This window comes from Taudactylus pleione, unplaced genomic scaffold (assembly GCF_031769625.1).
Source record: "Taudactylus pleione unplaced genomic scaffold, aTauple2 ptg001186l, whole genome shotgun sequence".
In the NCBI taxonomy this organism is placed as follows: domain Eukaryota; kingdom Metazoa; phylum Chordata; class Amphibia; order Anura; family Myobatrachidae; genus Taudactylus; species Taudactylus pleione.
Window position 1 is genome coordinate 189,848 of NW_028285587.1, and position 20,422 is coordinate 210,269.

Sequence of the window (20,422 nt, forward strand, 5' to 3'; positions counted from 1 at the left end):
TAATTTACTTTTTAATCCAGTTTGTATTTTGATTCTTTTATTAGTTCTAACTTATTTGTTTCCATATATATTGTCATTTTTAGAAGTTGTTTTAATGTTGTAATTGTTTTTAAATTATTTATGGGATTGATCTACTGATGCACTTTAAACTATTGTGGTCTTTTTAATACTCCATTAACTACCATCTACTACCTGACTAATATTAGCACTGTTGGGATGTGACATGGTGCCTGGAGCTGAAGGCATTGACCGTGTCAGCTGCTCCAGAGCACTGGTTCACTCCTCAAGTAGGGGAAACGCCAGGGTGAACTCCTAAAGTAGCAGGAGTGAGAAGATACACGGGAGCTGAGTGTGCATTTCCGGTAGGTGGAACTCACTTCCAGGTGACTTCCTGGTCGGTGGAACACAAACCACGGAGCCGCCTTTGGCGGTACACATGCCCACTAATTAGGTTAATACTTTAGGGTATTTATAGACCACTAATACTGGCACTACTTATCCTCCTGATGAAGTCCCCAAGATTATATATGGACGAAATGCATTGAGGTGGTGAATGATCTGACAGATGAGATCCTCCCAGTGATATGTGTGACGATACTTATCGACAGATAAGCCTTGTTGACTTTTTTTCTTTCTACAGGCATTTAAATTGTTTTTTATGTGTAATAAACTTGTTGTGTAGTATTACACTATGGTTCTTTTTTCCCTTCTATACATGTACATCATGTTTTAATGAAGTGAGACATTGAGTTGTGTCCAGGAACCATTGCTTTAAGGACTCCCTTGGTTGCTTATGCTAACATATAAGTGGTGTATTCCACTTAATGAGGTACACCCCCACTCACATAGAGGGTGATCATATTTGGTGAAGGTTGCCAAAATGTAATAATATTGCACTAGGAAGTGCTCACTCTCCACCCTTCTATCTTTCAATATATATACACTACCGTTCAAAAGTTTGGGGTCACTTAGAAATGTCCTTATTTTTTAAAGAAAAGCACTGTTTTTTTCAATGAAGATAACATTAAATAAATCATAAATACACTCTATACATTGTTAATGTGGTAAATGACTATACTAGCTGCAAACATTTGGTTTTTAAAGGAATGTCTACATAGGTGTATAGAGGCCCATTTCCAGCAACCATCACTCCAGTGTTCTAATGGTACATTGTGTTTGCTAAGCGCGTTAGAAGACTAATGGATGATTAGAAAACCCTTGTGCTATTATGTTAGCACAGCTGAAAACGGGTTTGCTCGTTAGAGAAGCTATAAAACTAGCCTTCCTTTGAGCTAGTTGAGTATCTGAGGCAATCACATTTGCGGGTTTGATTATACTCTCCAAATGGCCAGAAAAAGAGAACTTTCATTTGAAACTCGACAGTCTATTCTTGTTCTTAGAAATGAAGGCTATTCCATGCGAGAAATTGCCAAGAAACTGAACATTTCCTACAACGGTGTGTACTACTCCCTTTAGAGAACAGCACAAACAGGCTTTAACCAGAGTAGAAAGAGAAATGGGAGGCCCCCGGTGCACAACTGTGCAAAAAGACAAGTACATTAGAGTCTCTAGTTTGAGAAATAGATGCCTCACAAGTCCTCAACTGGCAGCTTCATTAAATGGTACCCGCAAAATGCCAGTGTCAACATCTACAGTGAAGAGGCGACTTCTAGGCAGAGTTGCAAAGAAAAAGCCATATCTAAGACTGGCCAACAGACATTGCACAGAGGAAGATTGGAAAAAAGTGTTATGGACAGACGAATCAAAGTTTGAGGTGTTTGGATCACACAGAAGAACATTTGTGAGACGCAGAACATGTGAAAAGATGCTGTAAGAGTGCCTGACGCCATCTGTCAAGAATGGTGAGGTAATGTGATGGTCTGGGGCTGCTTTGGTGCTGGTAAAGTGGGAGATTTGTAAAAGATAAAAGGGACTTTGTATAAGGAAGGCTATCACTCCATTTTGAAACGCCATGCCATACCCTGTTGACAGTGCTTGATTGGAGCCAATTTCCACCTCCAACAGGACAATGACCCAAAGCACACCTCCAAATTATGCAAGAACTATTTAGGGAAGAAGCAGGCAGCTGGTATTGTCTGTAATGGCATGGCCAGTGCAGTCACCAGATTTCAACCCCATTGAGCTGTTGAGGGAGTAGCTTGACCATATGGTACACAAGAAGTGCCATTCAAGCCAATCCAACTTGTGGGAGGTGCTTCAGGAAGCGTGGGGTGAAATTTCTTCAGATTACCTCAACAAATTAACAGCTAGAATGCCAAAGGCCTGCAATGCTGTAATTGCTGCAAAAGGAGCATTCTTTGACTAAAGCAAAGTTTGAAGGACAAAATTATTATTTCAAATAAAAATCATTATTTCTAACCTTGCCAATGTCTTGACTATGGGCCTGATTCAGACCCACTCGCGAGCGGCTGTCCGCTCGCAAGTGGGTCGATGTTATGCACTGAGCATGCGCACGACGGAGGGAGCTCCGTCGTGCGCATGCGCCAGACGCGACGAGCGAAGGAAAGTCCTTCGCTCGTTGTGTCCGATCAAAGGGGGCGTGCTGTCAATGTTGATTGACAGCACGCCCCCTTTGGTGGGCGTGCCGGGGGCGTGCCTCCCTGACGGGGGCGTTCCCACGGGAACGCCTCCCGTCAGAAGCCGGCCCACTGACATCACTAGTGATGTCAGTGGGAGTGATTTTGGCTCTGATAGAGCCAAAATCACTCCGGAGCTTGCGGTTGAAAACCTCAACCGCAGGCTCTGGCTCGCAATTTCGATGGTCGCAATGGTCTCGACCATCGCGGCCATCAAAAAGCACGCTCGTATAGCCTGTGGGTGGTGACCCACAGCTATACGAGCGTCCAGGAGGACGCTCCATGAAAATGGAGCCCGGCCCTCATTCAGAGCGTACGGCTCTGAATGAGGGCCTATATGTTCTATTCATTTTGCAACTCATTGATAAATAAAAGTCAGTTTTCATGTAAACCACGAAATTGTCTGGGGTGACCCCAAACTTTTGAACGGTAGTGTGTGTGTGTGTGAGCGTGTGTATATGTATGTATATATTTACACACACACACACACAATGCCCACATAGGTACCCTGCATCCTATGGTCAATAGTATAACATGGCAAGGTATGTATGTGCATTGTGTGTTTTTGTGTTATATATATATACATACATGTACATACCTGGGCATGTTGTACTATTAACCAGTGGAATGCAGGGTACCTATGTGGGCATTGTGTGTGTGTGTGTATATATATATTTACACACAATGGCCTCATAGATGCCTTGCATTCCACTGGTCAATAGTACAACATGCGCAGGTATGTACATTGTGTGTGTGTGTATATATATATATATCTATAGATATAGCATGGAGCCTACAGCAATGTCCCCCCTTCTCACCCCTCAGGCAAAGTCTATCTGCTCATCCCCCAGCAGCACCCAATTACCAGTAACTTTGTCCATCATACATTAGTGTTCCCCATCACAAACCTTTTACCAAAAAATTTGCATGCGCACAGTAGTGTCCCCTCCATCAAACCCCCTAACTCACCTCAGCACCACCTCTTCTCACCCCCCTAGCACTAATCATCCCCCCCACACTTTTCAGCTAGCACACATACGGTTGTTCCATTAACATTTATAACTGCTGCCAGATTTTGTTCCAAAAAATATATATATTTTTAAATAGATATGTATTCCCCAAAATTTTGGAGGAAAAAAGAAAATAATGAAATAAATATGATTTACACAGTTTTTACAATCATATATTTTATTTTGTACACAGAAAATACCAGCAAACATACACATATTTTATTAAAAAACAATACATGAGTAGCTAAATATATTATTGTTTCTGAAGGGTACATATACTTATAACGGGTCATTGTGTTTGTGTGTGCATGTATTATATTATATATATATATATACACACATACAAATAGAAGACACATATACAAATACTATTTCAAGTCACAATGATATGAACTTGTGCCTCCACATTTCATGTAAAAACCACAAACACATGTACCTATATACACAAAGGTAAATATAGATATATACAGACACATATACACACACATATATATATATATATATAAAAAAACTCAATATATCTGAGGTCTGTCACATACTGTTGTGTGCTGCACTGTGCCATATTTTGGCAACAGGTTCCTGCAGCTTACTCATGTGTAAGACAGGACCAGTATATTGCTCCGTTAGTATTTATACATACTCGTGGTCGCTTTCTACCCAGTGCGCTATTGTGCATCATTTACCCTGCGGACATGTCTGACAACGGTAATGAACACATTACTGTACCTATGCTGCAATCTTGCAGATTATGTATTGCGGTTTTCAGTGAGGAGGTTGTGGTTCGGGATGGGTTATGTATGAGGTGTTATAACCCACCATGTGCCTCCAACCCTCCGACATCAGTACAGGAGCCCCCTTGGGAGGTGTTTTCTCAGAATGTGGCCTCCATTGTGGACTGCCTGGCAGTCCCGGCTGTTGTTCCTCCTATATGGGTACCACAGCAGCCCATCCCTCCCTCACAGGGACTACCACTGATTATGCAGACCCCTCCTGTACCATAGCAGGTGGTCATTCTTACAGTAGGATTACTACAGGGTGGACCTCCACCATGGGTGGATGCATTCTCTACCTCAGTAGAGTCTGGCTACGATCTCAGCAGCCATTCAGACCATGTTACAGAGTGAGAAACCTGGACGACCAGCTAAGCGTCCTGTATTGTCATCTCAATCCACACAGCTGTCAGAATCTGAGATGTCATCTGATGACAGAGAGGTGGCTGATGCCTCTAACCCCAACTCCCCTCGGCAAGAAGCAAAGCCTGACTCAGGGATTAATATCCCTGCCTTGGTGCGTGTGGTCAGATCCGCATTGGTTATAGAGGATGACGAACCAGCCCCTAAACCCAAACACCCTCTGTTTACAGATAGAGGTGTCTTCATTAGTATTCCCTCTGTCAGATCAGCTGGTGGATCACATGGCTGATGCCTGGCAATTGCCTGGTAAGAGGTATCAACCTCAAAAACGTTTAACCTCATGTTACCCATTTCCTGAGACTCATTGTAAGAAGTGGGAATCACCCCCTGCTAATAATCCCATTTATTCCCATGATAATAAACCCATTGTATCTATACAACCACATCTATCCCTATTACACTGATTAAGTTTAGGATTATAACTATTATAGCATCATAGATGAAACTAAGGGGTGGTCCGGGTGTGCACTGAGCCACCCATTAGCCAGATCACCCAATTCCCTGTAAATAAATATAATTGCCATCTGCTGCCAAGCTCCACCTCAATCAATGGGCATTCAGCTGCTAACTCACATTGTGATGTCACTGCACATGGTGATGTCACTGCACATGAGCTCTCTGTGTGTGCTCAGTCACATTGTGCTGCTGGAGAAGAGCGATGAGGAGGAGCCTCACAGTCACAGTGACAGCAGCACCAGCAAGACACGGAGGCCGCTGTGACTGAGTGATAGGAGACAGCTGCCTGCCCCTGATGAAGAGGAGAGGGGGTCAGTCAGCTGCAGATAAGGGTGGGGGAGGGGAGGCTGTCTGCATTGTATATAATCTGTAATAAAGTATAAATAGCAGGAACCCGATTTCTTATACTCGTTTCCTGCAAGTTACAGTGAACTAATGTGACAAATGTTTGATTACAATGTACATTGTTACATATTGTTAGAGAGTGTATATACTGATAGAAGCACTGGTAAAGTGATAAATGGCATATATGAGTGTCCAAGGTTTCTGACCTATGTGTTTTAAACCCCCAGGAAATATCGGTGTCTGGTTGATTAGAGTTTGGGCTTTAAGTAAAAGCCCGATAATGGGTCCTGGGGGTGTGGATGTGAGAGAGAAGAGAGGGCTCCATCCACAAGGCCGGTTCAGGTGTTGAGGCCTTCAGCCTTGGAGCAGGCTAATTAGTGACTGCAGCTGTGAGAGGCTGATAAATGGCTGTGTCAGGGTTTGGCTCAGTGTCTCATACCTGGGAGAGCAGGCAGCAGGCTTATTCAGAGACACTGTGATGTAACACATGTAAGTACTGTGCATATGCCTGATGGTTAAGGCAGTAGGCCCTACCACTTTGAAAGAAGGAATTTATTGTCTAGTTAGTGCTCATTTATTTTTGTTTTACATTTTTATACCACAATAAAAACTAGCTGCGGCTAACTTGCATGAAAACCCTGGACTGGTGTGTTATTTCCTGGCAGGTGTGTGTTTGGTGGTGTCCATCTACTGAAGTAGAGGGACCTCCTATCCCGGTCCTATTACAGCACACACATGCATACATGCACACACACGGTTACACACACATACACATATATACTTTCTGTGCTCATTTTATCTTTAATGATAATGGGTAATGAATATGTGTCAGTGTAACAGCAGTATATTAGTATATTTAGACATTGAAGATATAATATCTTTAATTCTTTTTAAATTTGCTATGAACGTTTGCACTATTGGGGTAAGAATTTGGTATTGGGATTGCGTAGAATAAAAGTATCGGGCAATATTACTGTTATTCATATGCTACTGAGGACAATGTCAAGAATTTATTTCATTGTCTATACAGGACACTGTAATAACTAAGGTTAGGCTGTGGGTGTGAGACTTAGACTTTGGGGAGGATATCGTTTGGCTGCGGGTGCAAGGCTTAGGGGGGTAGGGTAAATCTATGAGGTTAGGGTTAGGCTGTGGGGGGGTAGGATTAAGTTAGAGGGGGTTGGAGTAGGCTGTGGGCACAAGGCTTAGACTGAGGGGGTAAATCTGTGGGCCTCAAGTTTAAGCTGTAGGGAATAAGGTTAGAATGTGGGGGTAGGGTTAATCTGTGTGGAATAAGGGTATACTATGAGGGGGTAGTGTTAGGCTGTGAGGGGGATAGTGTTAGGCTGTAAGGAGGGAGGGTTAAGGTGTGGGGGGGAGGTTTGATTAGGCACTATATGGAGGATTAGTAGGACACTTACCAGAATGCTGGAGGATCACAGGTGTGAAGTCACATGACCGCCAGGACACAGAAGCTGCTGCAGCCATCAGGAGCAGGTAAGTAGCTGCTGGGCCACGAGGGAGAATATGGTGACATTATACAGATCTACATGATGACTATGAGCATGGCTAATGTCATCATTCTCATGTCAGCATTATACATGTGGCCAGATCACACAATCGATGGCTTGGTTCCAATGTTCAATGGTTTACCCAACAAGGCTGAGGTTCCAATGTTTCCTCACCATCGACATATTAGTTCTAATGTTGGCTCACTAACTGACTCCCCCGGCCTGACCATCACCCACTTACTCCAGAGACTCTTCCACCAGACACACAGCTTGGGCGGCAGCCAAGTGTCTATGATGTCATGGTAACACTCAGTATGTCACTACAGAGCAGCTCTGCCTGGCAATGATGGAGGGCACTGCTGATTGGCTAAGCTCAGAGTTAGTCAGGGCAGTCACATGGGGGTCACAGGTGGTGGAGCAGTGTGTGATCACTGCTGAGCATGAAGCACAGTAACAGCCAGCCTACCATTATTAGGAGGTGGGTCAGCTCAGCCAGTCCGGCTATAACCATGAGGAGTCCTGTGTAGAGACATCAGAACACACTGATATCTCATAACCAATGTCTAAAACTAAATGTTTTGTGACCAAGGCTAAATACATCGGCTCTATCAATGGTTTCTTCATGTCCAATTCTTACTGTAATACAGACATCAGTAATAGTATCTAAGTTGTCATCAGAGAAAATGTGGAGATGATTTACCAGAGATGGTTCCAGTGACAATTCCCAGCATCCTCCTCCAGTCCTCAGACCAAAGCTGGGGATGTGCAGAGGGGCAGGTACATTAGTCCATGTATAAGGGACAGTTCCTCCTATTATATCTGTATTACTGACATAGAGCAGACACATTACTGACATAGAGCAGACACATTACTGACATAGGGAGACGCTGTGACCCATCAGATAGGCTCATACACAGGTCCTTGTACCCATTACATGATCCCACATATGGGCTGTTATGGATCCCGTGTGGTGGATTCTCCCATGTTATACATTTCTTCATTGCTGCACAATACCATATATTATACACTACATGGGAACCCCGGTATTACTATACTATACACTACATGGGAACCCCGATATTACTATACTATACACTACATGGGAACCCTCGTATTACTATACTATACACTACATGGGAACCCTGGTATTATTATACACTACACGGGAACCCCGGTATTACTGTACTATACACTAAACGAGAACCCTGGTATTACTATATTATACACTACACGGGAACCCTGGTATTACTATACACTACACGGGAACCCCGGTATTACTATACACTACACGAGAACGCCGGTATTACTATACTAAGTACTACACGGGAACCCTGGTATTACTATACTATACACTACACGGGAACCCCGGTATTACTGTACTATACACTAAACGAGAACCCTGGTATTACTATATTATACACTACACGGGAACCCTGGTATTACTATACACTACACGGGAACCCCGGTATTACTATACACTACACGAGAACGCCGGTATTACTATACTAAGTACTACACGGGAACCCTGGTATTACTATATTATACACTACACAGGAACCTTGGTATTGCTATACACTACACAGGAACCCCGGTATTACTATACTATACACGGGAACCCCAGTATTACTATACACTACACGAGAACACCGGTATTACTATACTAAACACTACACGGGAACCCCGTTATTAGTATACTATACACTACACGGGAACCCTCGTATTACTATACTATACACTACATGGGAACCCCGGTATTATTATACACTACACGGGAACCCCGGTATTACTGTACTATACACTAAACGAGAACCCTGGTATTACTATATTATACACTACACGGGAACCCCGGTATTACTATACACTACACGAGAACGCCGGTATTACTATACTAAGTACTACACGGGAACCCTGGTATTACTATATTATACACTACACAGGAACCTTGGTATTGCTATACACTACACAGGAACCCCGGTATTACTATACTATACACGGGAACCCCAGTATTACTATACACTACACGAGAACACCGGTATTACTATACTAAACACTACACGGGAACCCCGTTATTAGTATACTATACACTACACGGGAACCCCGTTATTACTATACTATACACTACAGGGGAACCCCGGTATTACTATACTATGCACTACACGGGAGCCCCTGTATTACTATACTATATATTACACAGGAACCTCGGCATTACTATACACTACACGGGAACCCCGGTATTACTATACTAGACACTACATGGGAACCCTGGTAGTAATATAATAGCTTGGGGATGGGATACTGGCGGTTTGGATGCTGGTGGTCAGAAAACTAACAGCACAATCCAGTCAGAATCTTGATGCCTGGAGGGAAGTACCCTAATCCTCCCCTCCCCCCGCAGCAAAAGCCTCCTCCTAGTGCCTAACCTAATACTTACCATTGGGATGTCAGCAGTGATTCCGGTGCTGGGATTCTGACTGCCAGCATCCTACCGCAGAGCTGCCGATTACATCCCAATATAATAATGGTTACAGGTCTCCCTCATTCCCCCCACACCCCACCTTTTCCTTTATACACAAGTTATAACTAAACACAGCAGTGAGGCAGAATTTCCTACATCAGTCATTTTATTGCAAGGTCACAAGAATATAGTTTCCTTCTGTAGTAACACTTGGAATGTTATTTATTGAATATTTAATACTACAGATTACTATAATATTGTGTGAATGTTTTGCTGCTAGAATAGTGCAAGAAAAGCAGATTATAAAATGAGCTGCTATATCCTGCAAACCTGGGGGCAGACACACAAGCAGCAGATAAGGTGGGTGGTGCTGGAAATCTGTAACTAAAAAGAGAATGGTAACAGCAGCACAGAGTATTTCAGCTCATATAACTCCATTACAACTATGATCAGACAAGACTGACATGGATACAGCTAGGTAACAGAACAGAGTAATGATGTGAGGCTCCCGGCATACTGGTGCAGTGACGCTGTGCTGTGCACCTGTATATAGATAACAGATCATACATCCAACGCTCAGAGATGTGCAGCATCCTGGCATTTTCCATCAGGTGGGGTCTGTACGTATTAGGAGCCATCCATGAGGAATAGCTGTCCTGGCTTTCTCTCTTTGGTATAATATGGTCCTTACATTAATGATGAGAGTAACATCCTGCACATAATAGTCCTGTAACGTCCAGTTACTCATACAGAGCAATTCCTGTTATTATTCATGGCTTGTGTACAAAGGGCCTGATTCAGAGCTGAACGCTCTGACCAGAGCTCTCGCTCTGAATCAGGGCCCTCCTCCATGAAAATGGAGCGGCCTCCTGGACGCTCGTATAGCTGTGGATGACCACCCACAGCTATAGCGAGCGTCCATGATGATGGTCGCGATGGTCTTGACCATCGCGACCATCGGGCTTGCGACGGAGACCTGCGGTAGGGTCTCGCTGCCGCAAGCCCTGGAGTGATTTTGGCTCTATCAGAGCCAAAATCACTCCCACTGACATCACTAGTGATGTTAGCGGGGCCGGCTTGAGACAGTAGGCGTTCCCATGGGAACGCCTCCATCTGGCAGGCACGCCCACCAAAGGGGGCGTGCTATCAACATCGACAGCACGCCCCCTTTGGTGCGAGACCCGGAGCGATGGAAAGCCCGTCGCTCCCCGGGTCTCGCGCATGCGCATGACGGAGCTCCCTCCGTCGTGCGCATGTGCAGTGGGGAACATCGATCCGCTTGCTAGCGGGTCTGAATGACCCCCAATGTGTCATTTCTGTATTGCTCATGTATTATAAGCTGCAGGATATGATACTCGCACAGTGCTGTCATTCCCTCCATGGTACAGATACAATAGAGATGACATATTATCTAATACATATGTACTAACATAATGCTGATATATACCATGATAGGAGGTAATAACAGGACAGGCCAGTGTATCCATGCAGGTGCCCATCAGAGAGCAAATCCCCAACACCAGAGCGGTGTCACAGTGACAGGAGACAGGAAAAAGGGGCACACGTGTAAGACAAAACCTTTCTTGTTTGGGTATGAGAAATGGATACTAAGACAGTCACAGTATAAAGGTACAAAAAGCAAAGTTAGGATAAAGCTAAAAAACAAAACAATAAAAAACCGCATAACAAGAACCTAGGAATACAAAGAGCTGGTGCAGCCCCAATATATACCTATAATCACCGGTACCTAAAGTGACAGAGTAATACATCTTTATGTCAGTTTATAGCCAGTTCTGAATGAGTCATAGTAAATGTCTGACTGACCAATACTGACCGGGCTTATGCCTGACGTTTGTTCTTCGGTGGCCCTGACCTCATACCCTGGTCTATAGCTGACTGCCCTGTCCCTATCTCTATGTTATTTTCTCCTGCCAGCTGTGGCCTAGTGTGACCAGCCCGTGAGACACAACTCACCCTCATGCAGAAACCTCTATACTTCCTTGTGACATCTCTGGTAATATCAGTGTTTCCTCGAAAGCCTGTCTTACAGCAAATCACTAGGTCTTATACCTAGGCCATCACAGAACATGTGCACCACCGAGAGGACAACTGGTCACTATTCCAGCTTTACTAACAATGTACAAAAATGTTCAAGTCAAACAATGTGGTAAATACTAACAAGCGCCACAAGCAGCTGTGTTACCCCACATGGGCGTCAGACAGGTCCGTACGGCGTTTGGTTTTCTTGTTACCAAACTCTTTATCTCATATATTTGTAGGTGTATAACAAAGCTTGTTTTGTCCTTTCTGTGATTTACTCACTACCAAATAATCTTCATCTACTGACCCTGCACATTACTGGTGGTGTCACCGTGGGAGGTGAGACAGTGCAGGACATAGGGCTCTATTTATTAACATTATTTTTACTAAAATAAAGTGAAAAAGGGTGTTTTCACACCCTTTTCACATTATTTTAGTTTCACCTGTAGTTATTACAGGGCGCTTGGAGTAGAATTAGTAAAATTCTACTCCAACCCCTAGTATCACTTATTTTTAGTAAAGCAGATCGCATTTCCCATAATTGTAATGGGAAATGTGATCCGACTAGAGTTACTAAAAACAAATTGTAAAAAAATACCGGGGGAAGCCCTATGATAATAACGCCACCTGGAGGTGGCGTTATCCAGGGTCTCCCCCGGTTACCGGGCTCCCACTCTGCTCTAACGGGGAGAGCAGAGGCGGGAGCCGGTACCAGTAATCAGCTATGTGGTCTAAACAGACCGCAAGCTGATTGCTGTAAAAAAAAGGAAAAAAAATTTAAACATTTTTTTTTTTTTACTTACCTGAATCCAGGGACCGGTGATCGGGCATCCGGTGATGGCTCCTCTCCGGTCAGCTGGTCTCCCATAGTGCACTGCTGCCCGGTCATCAGGTGATCGGGTCCCAGTGCAGTATGGGAGATCACCTGATCGGGAAGCCCGGAGATCACCGGAGGCCAGGAGGATGCAGGTAAGTGTAATGAAGGGAGGGGGGGGGGGGTCGTGGGGTTCCGTGATCGTGGGGGCCGGGGCTTAGCGTCGGTAGGGGGTAGCAGCGACGGTGGGTCGGCGAATGCGTGGGCTCTTAGTCGCAGTATTTTTTCCAAAAATACCACGACTACAGTGCGGATGGGATCCGCAGGGACAGAGCTTTATCGCAAGCTCTGTCCCTGCAAGGAATTTATAGTAAATCCCTGTGATATTGCCTGAATTCACAATGCGAATTCACTCGGTAATATCACACTACAATCCGCATTCAATATGCGGATTGTAGTAAATAGAGCCCATAGTGAGGACAATCTGTACTGATCCTACTTATCCTGTGATGTCCCTGTATTATTCCCCCATTACTACGTACCCTGCTCACATCTGTATTCTGCTGGGGATATTGGGAGCCTGATGCACTTAATGGACATTACTGTTAGTGGTTTATACCAGGACCAGCAGCTTCGTGTGTCCCAACACTAATTACATTATCTAATAATGTATGAATTACATAAGAGATCATGATATTAATGTCCTTATCTTTTGGAATAGTGTAAATAGTAGGTAACAGAGAATCTAATTAGAAGGAACCAGACATCAGACTGCTGTAAGGAGATTAGAGATCCATTTACCAGGAAACCCAATCAGAGAATACTGGATCCAATGAGATAAAATCAGAGGTTACAGATGTCATTATATCGCCCATCTCACCCCGTCACTTACAGCCCAGTCATCACATGATGTCATAGTTTCCCACTTCCCATATTACACCCCCAGCACATTGTCATGATGACAGATTAGTTATGTCCCTATACTACATCATGTGGTCTTGTTACTGCACAAATAGACCAACAGCACAATAATAATCTAATACAGAGCTTCCCAAACTCCCCCATTACAGGTCAGGGTTTAAGGATAGCCATGCTTGAGTCCAAATGGTTAAATCAAATTGACTTAGGTACTATTTAAGTGACCTGTGCTCAAGCATGGATGTCCTGAAAACCTGGCCTGTAATAGCAGAGTTTGGGAAACTCTGATCTGATAGAATAAGAAAACTGAAAGCCATTACATGAGGAACCTGTTGGAGCCCTATGTTGGTGACATCCGTGTGGATATACTATCAGGTGCATAAATATTGGGACATTGATAGAATTTTCATATTTTGGCCTCTATTCACCACCACAATGGCTTTGAAATGAAACAAACAAGATGTGCTTTAACTGCAGACTTTCAGATTTAATTTGCGGGTAATTACATCCAAATCAGGTGAACGTTGTAGGAATTACAACGGTCTCTATATGTGCCTCCCACTTTTTAAGGGAACAAAAGTTATGGGACTATCAACTCAAAAGCGATTTCATGGACAGGTGTGGGCTATTCCCTCGTTATTTCATTATCAATTAAGCAGGCAAAAAGGTCTGGAGTAGATTCTATGTGTGACATTTGCATTTGGAATCAGTTGCTGTCGACTCTCAATATGAGATCCAAAGAGCTGTCACTATCAGTGAAGCAAGCCATCATTAGGCTGAAAAATCAAAACAAACCCATCAGACAGATAGCAAAAACATTAGGTGTGGCCAAATCAACTGTTTGGAACATTCTTAAAAAGAAAGAACGCACCAGAGAGCTCAGCAACACCAAAAGACCCGGAAGACCACGGAAAACAACTGTGGTGGATGACAGAAGAATTATTTCCCTGGTGAAGAAAAACCCCTTCACAACAGTGGGCCAAATCAAGAACACTCTCCAGGAGGTAGGTGTATATGTGTCAAAGTAAACAATCAAGCGTGAATATAGAGGGTTCACCACAAGATGTAAACCATTGGTGAGCCTCAAAAACAGGAAGACCAGATTAGAGTTTGCCAAACAACATCTAAAAAAGCCATTACAGTTCTGGAACAACATCCTATGGACAGATGAGACAAAGATCAACTTGTACCAGAGTGATGGGAAGAGAAGAGTATCGAGAAGGAAAGGAACTGCTCATGATCCCAAACATACCACCTCATCAGTGAAGCATGGTGGTGGTAGTGTCATGGCGTGGGCATGTATGGCTGCCAATGGAACTGGTTCCCTTGTATTTATTGATGATGTGACTGCTGACAAAAGCAGCAGAATGAATTCTGAAGTGTTTCGGGCAATATTATATGCTCATATTCAGTCAAATGCTTCAGAACTCATTGGACGGCGCTTCACAGTGCAGATGGACAATGACCAGAAGCATACTGCAAAAGCAACCAAAGAGTTTTTTAAGGCTAAAAAGTGGAATGTTATGCAATGGCCAAGTCAATCCCCTGACCTGAATCCGATTGAGCATGCATTTCACTTGATGAAGACAAAACTGAAGGGAAAATGCCCCAAGAACAAGCAGGAACTGAAGACATTTGCAGTAGAGGCCTGGCAGAGCATCACCAGGGATGAAACCCAGCGTCTGGTAATGTCTATGCATTCCAGACTTCAGGCTGTAATTGCCTGCAAAGGATTTGCAACAAAGTATTAAAAAGTGAAAGTTAGATTTAGGATTGTTTAGTTTGTCCCAATACTTTTGGCCCCCTAAAAAGTGGGAGGCAAATATAGAAACCGTTGTAATTCCTACACTGTTCACCTGATTTGGATGTAATTACCCTCAAATTAAATCTAAAAGTCTACAGTTAAAGCACATCTTGTTTGTTTCATTTCAAAGCCATTGTGGTGGTGACTAGAGGCCAAAATATGAAAATTCTGTCAATGTCCCAATATTTATACACCTGACTGTATAATAAAGTATAATATATTAGTATATAGTGTGATAATGCAAATGCCATTTACCTTTCACTAAGCAGGGACAGCAATCTAGGCTAATTATGTATTTATGCCGGTTTTGAAAATTTTCAGTACTGCAAAAACCGCTGCAATTTGTATATATTTCTAGAGGCTCACACACATTGTTTTTCTCCTGTATGACGTTTCTGATGCCTAAAAAGATCTGATTTCTGTGTAAAACATTTCACACAATCGGGACATGGAAATGGTTTCTCACCTGTGTGACTTCTCTGATGTACAACAAGATATGATTTGTGTGTAAAACATTTTCCACATTCAGAACATGAAAATGGCTTCTCACCTGTGTGGACTCGTTGATGTTTAATAAGCTCTGCTTTTTCTCTAAAACATTTCCCACATTCAGAACATGGAAATGGTTTCTCACCTGTGTGATATCTCTGATGTCTAATAAGAGCCGATTTATGTGTAAAACATTTCACACATTCAGAGCATGGAAATGGTTTCTCACCTGTGTGAGTTCTTTCATGTTTAACAAGGTTTGATTTATATGTAAAACATTTCCCACACTCAGAGCAAGGAAATGGTCTCTCACCTGTGTGACTTCTCTGATGTGTAAGAAGATCTGATTTCTGTGTAAAACATTTCCCACACTCAGAGCATGTAAATGGCCTCTCACCTGTGTGATATCTCTGATGTGTAACAAGATATGATTTGTTTGTAAAACATTTCCCACACTCAGAACATGGAAATGGTTTCTTACCTGTGTGACTTCCCTGATGTCTAATAAGATCTGATTTCTCTCTAAAACATTTACTACACTCAGAACATGGAAATGGCTTCTCACTTGTGTGACGTCTCTGATGTCTAACAAGCTGTGATTTACATGTAAAACATTTCCCACACTCATAACAGGGAAATATTTTATCAGGTGTATGAGCTGCACTATGTGTAATAAAAGCTGAGATATCAGGAGAACATTGGTCACAATTAGAGGGATCACATGACATAGCTGCACTGTGAGGTACTGGATGTATATTTAGCATAACGGGAATATCTTGTGGAGATTCCTGTGTGAGGTTATCTTCTATTTTAATATCTGTAGACAAGATGAGATCTCCCTCCAAGTCATTCCTGCTTGTGCGTCCATCTGCTGGAAATACAATAACTATTATTATTATGCACAGTTCTCTACTATGGCACATACTGAGAGCCATTTATATAGCACAGACATACTGAGAAGCACTTTATATAGCACAGACACACTGAGAAGCACTTTATATAGCACAGACATACTGAGAAGCACTTTATATAGCACAGACATACTGAGGAGCTCTTTATATAGCACAAACATACTGAGAAGCACTGTATATAGCACAGACATACTGAGAAGCACTTTATATAGCAGACATACTGAGAAGCACTTTATATAGGCACAGACATACTGAGAAGCACTTTATATAGTACAGACATACTGAGAAGCACTTTATATAGCAGACATACTGAGAAGCACTTTATATAGCAGACATACTGAGAGCCCTTTATATAGCACAGACATACTGAGAAGCACTTTATATAGCACAGACATACTGAGAAGCACTTTATATAGGTACAGACATACTGAGAAGCACTTTATATAGGCACAGACATACTGAGAAGCACTTTATATAGCACAGACACACTGAGAAGCACTTTATATAGCACAGACATAATGAGAAACACTTTATACAGCACAGACATACTGAGGAGCACTGTATATAGCACAGATATACTGAGAAGCACTTTATATAGCACCGACACACTGAGAAGCACTGTATATAGCACAGACATACTGAGAAGCACTTTATATAGCACAGACATACTGAGAAGCACTTTATATAGCACAGGCACACTGAGAAGCACTTTATATAGCACAGGCACACTGAGAAGCACTTTATATAGCACAGACACACTGAGAAGCACTTTATTTAGCACAGACACACTGACAAGCACTTTATATAGCACATACATACTGAGAAGCACGTTATATAGCACAGACACACTGAGAAGCACTTTATATAGCACAGACATACTGAGAAGCACTTTATATAGCACAGACATACTGAGGAGCTCTTTATATAGCACAAACATACTGAGAAGCACTGTATATAGCACAGACATACTGAGAAGCACTTTATATAGCAGACATACTGAGAAGCACTTTATATAGGCACAGACATACTGAGAAGCACTTTATATAGCACAGACATACTGAGAAGCACTTTATATAGGCACAGACATACTGAGAAGCACTTTATATAGCACAGACATACTGAGAAGCACTTTATATAGCACAGACATACTGAGAAGCACTTTATATAGCACAGACATACTGAGAAGCACTTTATATAGCAGACATACTGAGAAGCACTTTATATAGCAGACATACTGAGAGCCCTTTATATAGCACAGACATACTGAGAAGCACTTTATATAGCACAGACATACTGAGAAGCACTTTATATAGGTACAGACATACTGAGAAGCACTTTATTTAGCACAGACACACTGACAAGCACTTTATAAAGCACATACATACTGAGAAGCACGTTATATAGCACAGACACACTGAGAAGCACTTTATATAGCACAGACATACTGAGAAGCACTTTATATAGCACAGACATACTGAGAAGCACTTTATATAGCACAGACATACTGAGGAGCTCTTTATATAGCACAAACATACTGAGAAGCACTGTATATAGCACAGACATACTGAGAAGCACTTTATATAGCAGACATACTGAGAAGCACTTTATATAGGCACAGACATACTGAGAAGCACTTTATATAGCACAGACATACTGAGAAGCACTTTATATAGCAGACATACTGAGAAGCACTTTATATAGCACAGACATACTGAGAAGCACTTTATATAGCACAGACATACTGAGAAGCACTTTATATAGCACAGACATACTGAGAAGCACTTTATATAGCACAGACATACTGAGAAGCACTTTATATAGCAGACATACTGAGAGCCCTTTATATAGCACAGACATACTGAGAAGCACTTTATATAGCACAGACATACTGAGAAGCACTTTATATAGGCACAGACATACTGAGAAGCACTTTATATAGGCACAGACATACTGAGAAGCACTTTATATAGGTACAGACATACTGAGAAGCACTTTATATAGGCACAGACATAATGAGAAACACTTTATACAGCACAGACATACTGAGGAGCACTGTATATAGCACAGATATACTGAGAAGCACTTTATATAGCACCGACACACTGAGAAGCACTGTATATAGCACAGACATACTGAGAAGCACTTTATATAGCACAGACATACTGAGAAGCACTTTATATAGCACAGGCACACTGAGAAGCACTTTATATAGCACAGACATAATGAGAAGCACTTTATATAGCACAGGCACACTGAGAAGCACTTTATATAGCACAGGCACACTGAGAAGCACTTTATATAGCACAGGCACACTGAGAAGCACTTTATATAGCACAGACACACTGAGAAGCACTTTATTTAGCACAGACACACTGACAAGCACTTTATAAAGCACAGACATACTGAGAAGCACGTTATATAGCACAGACACACTGAGAAGCACGTTATCTAGCACAGATATACTGAGAAGCTCTTTATATAGCACAGACACACTGAGAAGCACTTTATATAGCACAGACATACTGAGAAGCACTTTATATAGCACAGACATACTGAGGAGCTCTTTATATAGCACAAACATACTGAGAAGCACTGTATATAGCACAGACATACTGAGAAGCACTTTATATAGCAGACATACTGAGAAGCACTTTATATAGGCACAGACATACTGAGAAGCACTTTATATAGCACAGACATACTGAGAAGCACTTTATATAGCAGACATACTGAGAAGCACTTTATATAGCAGACATACTGAGAGCCCTTTATATAGCACAGACATACTGAGAAGCACTTTATATAGCACAGACATACTGAGAAGCACTTTATATAGGTACAGACATACTGAGAAGCACTTTATATAGGCACAGACATACTGAGAAGCACTTTATATAGCACAGACACACTGAGAAGCACTTTATATAGCACAGACATACTGAGAAGCACTTTATATAGCACAGACATACTGAGAAGCACTTTATATAGCACAAACATACTGAGAAGCACTTTATATAGCACAGACATAATGAGAAACACTTTATACAGCACAGACATACTGAGGAGCACTGTATATAGCACAGATATACTGAGAAGCACTTTATATAGCACCGACACACTGAGAAGCACTGTATATAGCACAGACATACTGAGAAGCACTTTATATAGCACAGACATACTGAGAAGCACTTTATATAGCACAGGCACACTGAGAAGCACTTTATATAGCACAGACACACTGAGAAGCACTGTATATAGCACAGACATACTGAGAAGCACTTTATATAGCACAGACATAATGAGAAGCTCTTTATATAGCACAGACATACTGCGAAGCACTTTACAGAGAATATGTAGTAGTCTTCAATCTAACACCCTGCACCTGTCACAACCCGTGCAGTTCCTCTTTCCTGCCTGGGGTGTCACTCTCTGCTCTGGTGCTTTTTCACCCACTCAGCTGATGCAACAAACTTCTGATATACAGACCAGTATGTGCTAGAAGTTGGAGACAGGAGGACAGGGTAGGGGATGGTGAAGAACAAAGAGTGGGGGAGGCAGCAGGACTAGGTAGGGGAATGGTGCAGGGCACAGAGCAGGGGGAGGCAGCAGGACAGGGTAGGGGAATGGTGCAGGACACAGCGGGGGAGGCAGCAGTAAAGGGTAGGGGTATGGCGCAGTGCATAGACGGGCAACAGCAGAAAGAGGAAGAAATCAGTAGGGCAGAGCAGGACAAGAATATTGGGTCAGCAGATAAAGCGCAACAGTATAGAGCATCCAAGCACAGAGACTGGAGGAAGCCATTATACAATGACGGGAGTGTGGTTATAGCCCTGTGTGTGTGAGAAGGTGGAGTATATGTGACTCATATGTTGTGATGTG

The 20,422-nt window shown here is 42.5% G+C and overlaps 2 protein-coding genes across 6 annotated transcripts in view; one reads left to right on the forward strand and one right to left on the reverse strand.

Moving 5' to 3' along the window:
- Positions 1–20,422, forward strand: part of LOC148451061 (uncharacterized) — a 220,026-nt gene that overhangs the window by 111,827 nt on the left and 87,777 nt on the right. The gene's annotated exons all lie outside the window — the stretch shown is intronic.
- LOC148451063 (uncharacterized) overlaps positions 15,329–20,422 on the reverse strand; it is a 32,111-nt gene continuing 27,017 nt past the window's right edge. For 4 of the 5 annotated variants that reach the window (XM_088462319.1, XM_088462318.1, XM_088462321.1 and 1 more), the window contains one exon: positions 15,329–16,503. In XM_088462319.1, the coding sequence (XP_088318445.1) occupies positions 15,506–16,503 (998 nt within the window). In that variant the 3' untranslated portion in view covers positions 15,329–15,505. The remainder of the gene's footprint in view (positions 16,504–20,422) is intronic. The other variant, XM_088462320.1, reaches the window with a different exon arrangement.